Genomic DNA, 6,000 nt, shown 5'->3' with positions numbered 1-6,000 from the left:
AGAGCCAAACGTGGAGATGCTTCTGCCATTAGATATCAACTAACCTTGAGATGAAAATCTGCAGGGAACAAGCTTTTCCCATTCTCGGTGCTTACAGTTGTTGGTTTTGGTACTGCTCAACGTTTCCAGTTCCTGCAGCACTGAGCCTCACTGACAAAACAATCACAGGTATGATGCAGTGTGTAGGAGTCTGAGACCATTCCAGAAAGCCTAAAAACCAGCAGGAGAGATGAAAGTCTTGCCACCTGGGATACTTAACGTTAAAATGCACCCTCAACCTTCATGTTGTAGAAGCTTAATAACTGGCAGCTGTCACAGACAATATCGGGTTGGGAATGTCTTCTTTTCAGACTTTGGAAGTATTTAAGATCTTGGTGTTGCTGAGAGGTAAAACTTTAGTATCTACCTGTTCACGTTACAGTCATAAGAGGAAATGACTCCTTTCTCTCTCAAAGTCAGGACAAACAAGGTTTCACTGCTTCTTTTGTCTCTTAAAATAGAAGCCCCCACAGTGGGAGTTTAACTCTTGGGTTGATTTTCATCCAAATAGTGGGTTGGTTGTAACAGTTCTTCAAAGCAGCTGCTGGAGAACAGCACGAGCTTTGCACAGACAAATGGATGACGACTATTATCCCGACGAGAACTACTCAGAAACGAACTTCTCAGAAAGCAATGTCTGCGAAATGGGTGACTATTTTGTATTTTACACCCATCTCACTACTGTCCTCTACACTCTGGCATTTTTGCTCAGCCTCCTGGGAAACACTCTAGTGTTATGGATCCTATTCAAGTATGAAAACCTTACATCTTTAACAAACGTCTCCATCATGAATCTCTGTGTCTCTGATTTAGTTTTCTCCTGCATGCTGCCTTTCTGGGCAGTGGACCAGTCCTTTGGGTGGATTTTTGGTGAGTTCCTTTGCAAGACGTTGAATGCTGTTTTCTCCATTGGCTACTACAGCGGTGTTTTCTTTCTGACTCTCATGACTATCCTGCGGTACTTGTCCGTAGTGAACCCCCTCTCGACTTTGAGATCCCAGACACAGTGCTGTGGTTTTCTGGTGAGTTTGGTTGTTTGGACTGGCAGCATATTCATTGTGATTCCTGAGGTGATTCATACCACCGTGCAAGCAGACTTGGAAGGGCACAAGACCTGTGATTATGCTGACTTGAGGTGGAAAAAGGTGGACATTTACCAGAGAAATGCCCTCTTCCTGATTTCCTTTGGGGTTATTGTATTCTGTTACTTCAAGATACTGATAATCCTGCTTAGAGCAAGATCTCGCAGAAAGCACAGAACCGTGAAACTCATCCTTATTATTGTGGTGGTTTTTTTCCTCAGCTGGGCACCTTACAACATTCTCAGCCTTCTGATTACTTTCCCACCACCTACATGTCAGTATGCAAAAGACATCAACCTTGCCTTTCATATCAGCCGTAAAATCGCTTTCTCCCACTGCTGTCTCAACCCTGTGCTCTACGTATTCGTTGGAGTCAAGTTCAAGAGGCATCTGCTACGTTTACGCAGCCAGTGCTTACCCTGTGGCAACCATCAAGTCTCCAGCCCCAGGATCTGCTCTCAAGACAAATTCCACTATGAAGATGCATCCATCTACTGACCCTCAGACCTGGCTGCTGGCACTAATCCTGGATGGACTTTCAGATTTTAAAAGCCATGGATTACCTCCAGTTGTTAGAGGCACCTCCCAACACACACATTGGCTCTTTGCAAACATGTTGTGTATGGAAAGCAATTAAAAAAGATGTATTAGCAGTGGGGTGGAGAGCTGAGAGTGCTGAGAAATTGCTTCATTGGCCTGTAAGTCCTTATGATTTTTTATGCAGTGAGATGGATTTACCTCTCATTTATAGTTTCTTTTCAAGTGAAGAAAAAACTTGCTGTTTCCTTTGGGACCTAAACCATCAGGTTTTAAGATAAATGGTGTTGCATGTTGCTTTCTTACCTAACTTGAAACACTTGGATTGTATATAGAAATGGACACATATACATTTCTGTAGGTTTTCATACTTTACAGTGTTTATCAATGTCAAATTCACTGGTTCTCTCTTTTTTTTGGGCTCTAAGGATTAACTGGCCTGAAAATAGCTACAAGACTTCAGAGTCTCTGAAGTTCTCAGTACAAATGTTCTTTTATCTATTGGTAAATATATAAAACTAGCTTCACTTTCTAAAAAGTTCACAGTGGCTTAAAAGTGGCTTTTTAACAGCAGAACAGAATTAGCTTGCTTTATTTGTAAAACTAATGGCTGGCCTTTTTGGTTTTGGAAGCCAGAGCAGTAAGTTTTAGCCTATATACTTGGATACTTGTTGCTTCCTAACTGTTCTAAAATTGCTTCATAGAATCATAGAATCACAGAATGGTAGGGGTTAGAAGAGACCTTTAGAGATCATCCAGTCCAACCCCCTGCAGAAGCAGGTTCACCTAGATCAGGTCACACAGGAACGTGTCCAGGCAGGTCTTGAAGACCTCCAAGGAAGGAGACTCTACAACCTCCCTGGGCAGCCTGTTTTCTACCTAAAACCTGATCATCAAAGCCAACTATATGTTTATTGTTGGTGTGCTTCCCATCTGTCTAAATATCAGACATGCTCATATCTCTGAGGTGTGTGAGTGTCTGGTTTCAACAGCTGACTGGCTACAAGCAAGGCTTTCACCTCATACATGCATCTCATCCCCGTGGGCAGCTGGGAAGTTAAGTGTAAATATTTGTATGAAGGCAGTTTTGGAAACGTTCCCAAGAGGGCTATTTGTGTTAACTGCAGGAATGTTTTTACATGACCATTAAAACATGTTTTCTCAACTAAAAGCAAGTTGGGAGAGTTCAGTGTAACAGCACACATTTCTGCATTCAAACCCATTCAAGTGCCAACTTCACCAATCAAACCTTGTGGCTTTTTTTCTTGCAGAATCTTATATTCTTCTTCATGATAGCGTTGGGGATTTTTTTTCCCCTCAAGCAGTGTAACTTGTAGCCTGAACTTCAGTGTAGCTGCAGGACAAAGCCTCTGGAAACCAGAATATTTCATTTCCTAGCCTTTGATTAGAAAGACAAGGTAGCTTTGTGCCAAGGAATGGTTTGGCAATGGTTCTAAGCAATAATTTGGCTTTCTGAGCAGCCATCTGAAAATGTCTCTATGTTGTTTCTCACTAATTCATTTGATGTCTAAAGACATGTGGAGCAGACTCCAGATTCTTTTCAGCTGCTGTACAGTTGATGAAGAGCAGAACTCAGACATGACCATGGTACAGTATCCTGTATCTGATCATATTCAGAAGAAAGAACACCTAAGGAAAAGCATAAGAATAGGGCAAACATATATGACACATACCAAATTAGTCTTCCTAGGGCTTGCCCATAGTTTCTAGTTTGTGTTTTATCTGCCCAAACACAGTGATCATGTCTTGGCTCTTACCATCAGATGCACCTTTCTGAAGTATCCCACTACTGCAGTTACTGAAACGTGTAGAAGTTCACTTACTAACCTCACAGGGAACTCACTTGTGTTCAGACAAACCATGGAAAGGTAAAAGTGGTCATTTGTCTATTTGTAATGGAGACCAGACTTTTGGCTCTTGTGTCCTGATAAGAGACATTTGAAATTAATGTGGTTGCTTTTATGTGTTTCAAGGGGCTTTGGACTGGGGACTCAATACCATCAGTTATAAAGAGGTAACCTACCAAAGGACAAATGCATCCAAATTGTTCTGCTGTTCTGGTAGGCCAGGACCACTTCACAGCACCAGCAAGAGGAAAATGCTGTGATGCCAAGTAAAAAAAAGGTCTCATGTACCTAGATTATTTCAGCAAACTGTCATGCAACTCGTTGTCCTAGAGCTACACTACCTTGAAGTCTTTTTTGTCAATACAGTTTACATTTATCTGCAAAAAAGTCAAGAGTCAAAAGCACAAGAGACTGAAATGATTCTGCTCTGTCCAGTTTTTAACAAGTTCTTTAAATCTGTATGTATGTAACAGTGTATCTGAGCCTGTCAATGGAATGCTTAATATTACCCAATTGTACTGATGCCTACCATAACCAGAGTAACTCAGCATGTGGAGATTGCCTCTCCTGACACAAAGAAGTGGCACTAACAAGCATTCAGAAATTCAATGGAATACTACACCATGACTATTGTTCTCCACCTTTGATAACCACCTATTAAAGTTATGATATTTGTAATTGAAGACATATTTGTGAATCTTCATAGATTAATTTAGCTTGGATGAGATTTCCAGAGGTCATCCACACCTCAGCTCTGCTCACAGCAGTTCTGTCTTCTCAGTTAGACGAAGTTGCTCTGAGCCCTGTCTACTTAAACTCTGAAAATCTCCAAGAACAAGAACTGCATAACTCCTCTGTGACCCTGTTTCAGTGCTAAACAGCTCTCATGGTGGCTTTTTTTCCTTCTATATGAACAAAATCTGTTTTGCTGCATCCTGGTGATGTTGCCTCTTTCTCACGTTCTCTATGTCCTCTCATTGTGTAACAGAAAAGAGCCATCAGTTCTCCCCTAAGCCTTGCCTTCTCCTGGAGCTTAACAAGCCCCAGCCAGTCTGTAAGGCACTTGGGTCTGTATCCATTGTCAAGAGGAAATATGTTGGTGCATCTTCCATCTTTGTTTATATACCTGTGTTACTAAATATCTATATTGCCAAAGCCACAGCATATGCCCAGTGCAGGTCTGGGGATGGACAGCCAGTGCATCACTTTCCTTCTGGGAGCTCCAGATGCTTGGAAAATACAGACTGCTCTGGGTAAAACATAATGCTCAGGGGACCTTGAATCTTCAATTTCACTCAATAAACTATAATATCATCTGAGCGAATGCAGAACTGAGAGAAAGAAGCTTGTGAAGTGAAAAAGGAGAAATTAGCTGCTTTTGGAAACCACAGTCTATTGGGGTGGGGGAGTGGTGTTGGATTGAGAGGTCACAGTACTACACCTGCTGTATGGTGCCAGGGATGCCTTTATGCAGGATGGCACCTCTAACCCTAACTACAAGCTAGCAGGTCAGCACAGCATGTCAGAGCTCCCAACTTCTGTGCACCTGAGGGAGCCTGTGTTAGTCAATGATCTGCCAGCAGGGAAAATCCTCACCAGTAAGAAGTAAGGCAGGAAAACAAATTAATCCTTTCCTCCACTAACGTAAACCATCTTAAATAGGCAAACTTAAAATGCACACTTCTAAGAAGTTGTCCTGTTCCTACTACAATTAATGATAATTCCATTTTATTTTCTTCTTAGGGTTATTCAGCAGTTTAAAATGCTCTTGCTCATCCAATGTTAATAAATGGAGAGAAGACTGACTGATATTTGCTGTGCTAATTAGATGCCTGCATGTTCTTCAGGAAGCAATACCAAAGCAAGCACCAAAATTCAAAAGGGAAATAGAGAGTTAGCTATCTGTCAAAATGAAAACAGGCAGTGAGAAGTACCAGTAAAGATGGATCTGTGAAGACTAGCTGTGCATCATCAATGAAGGGAACAAACACATCAGTACTCCACTTACCAACGTGGAGCTGTTCTTGTGAGGAACTCACTTGCTCCTAAGCATAGCAAATGTTGAAAGCGAGACTCAAGCCCATGTAAACCAGAAATTCCTGCTACACGGGGAACTAGCATGTTTTATTGCACACATTCAATAGGTACCACATGCAAGGGAGAGTTTTGCAAGGAAGCCAGCTCTGTAAATATTCATCAAGCATGTGTGTTCAGTTTTACACCAGAAGAGCAGTGTAAGATAGAAGATCCTGAAGAAGAACCGAGAATGACAAGGACAGTGCAGGGAGTGCTCTCTCCATATTCAGGAACTGCCAAGATGATGAATCCAAAATATTTTTCAGTCTGATTCTTTCCTCCAAAAAATGCTGCTTTCTGAGGTCAAGTGCTGTTTGTTGATGGTGACATCCTTCCAGACATCTTAACCAGCCCTTAAGTCTCCTAAGTCTTAGGTGTGTGCTTTGTCCATGTGTTAC

The 6,000-nt window shown here is 41.7% G+C and overlaps 1 protein-coding gene across 1 annotated transcript; it reads left to right on the top strand.

Moving 5' to 3' along the window:
* Positions 1–614: 614 nt before the first annotated feature.
* Positions 615–1,619, top strand: XCR1 (X-C motif chemokine receptor 1). The gene has a single exon (XM_010203510.2). The coding sequence runs from the start codon at positions 615–617 to the stop codon at positions 1,617–1,619; it is 1,005 nt and encodes a 334-aa protein (XP_010201812.1).
* Positions 1,620–6,000: the final 4,381 nt, after the last annotated feature.

The sequence above is a fragment of the Colius striatus genome, chromosome 5, assembly GCF_028858725.1.
Source record: "Colius striatus isolate bColStr4 chromosome 5, bColStr4.1.hap1, whole genome shotgun sequence".
In the NCBI taxonomy this organism is placed as follows: Eukaryota; Metazoa; Chordata; class Aves; order Coliiformes; family Coliidae; genus Colius; species Colius striatus.
The sequence above is the reverse complement of the archived record's forward strand: the minus strand, read 5'-3'. Positions and strand labels throughout refer to the sequence as shown.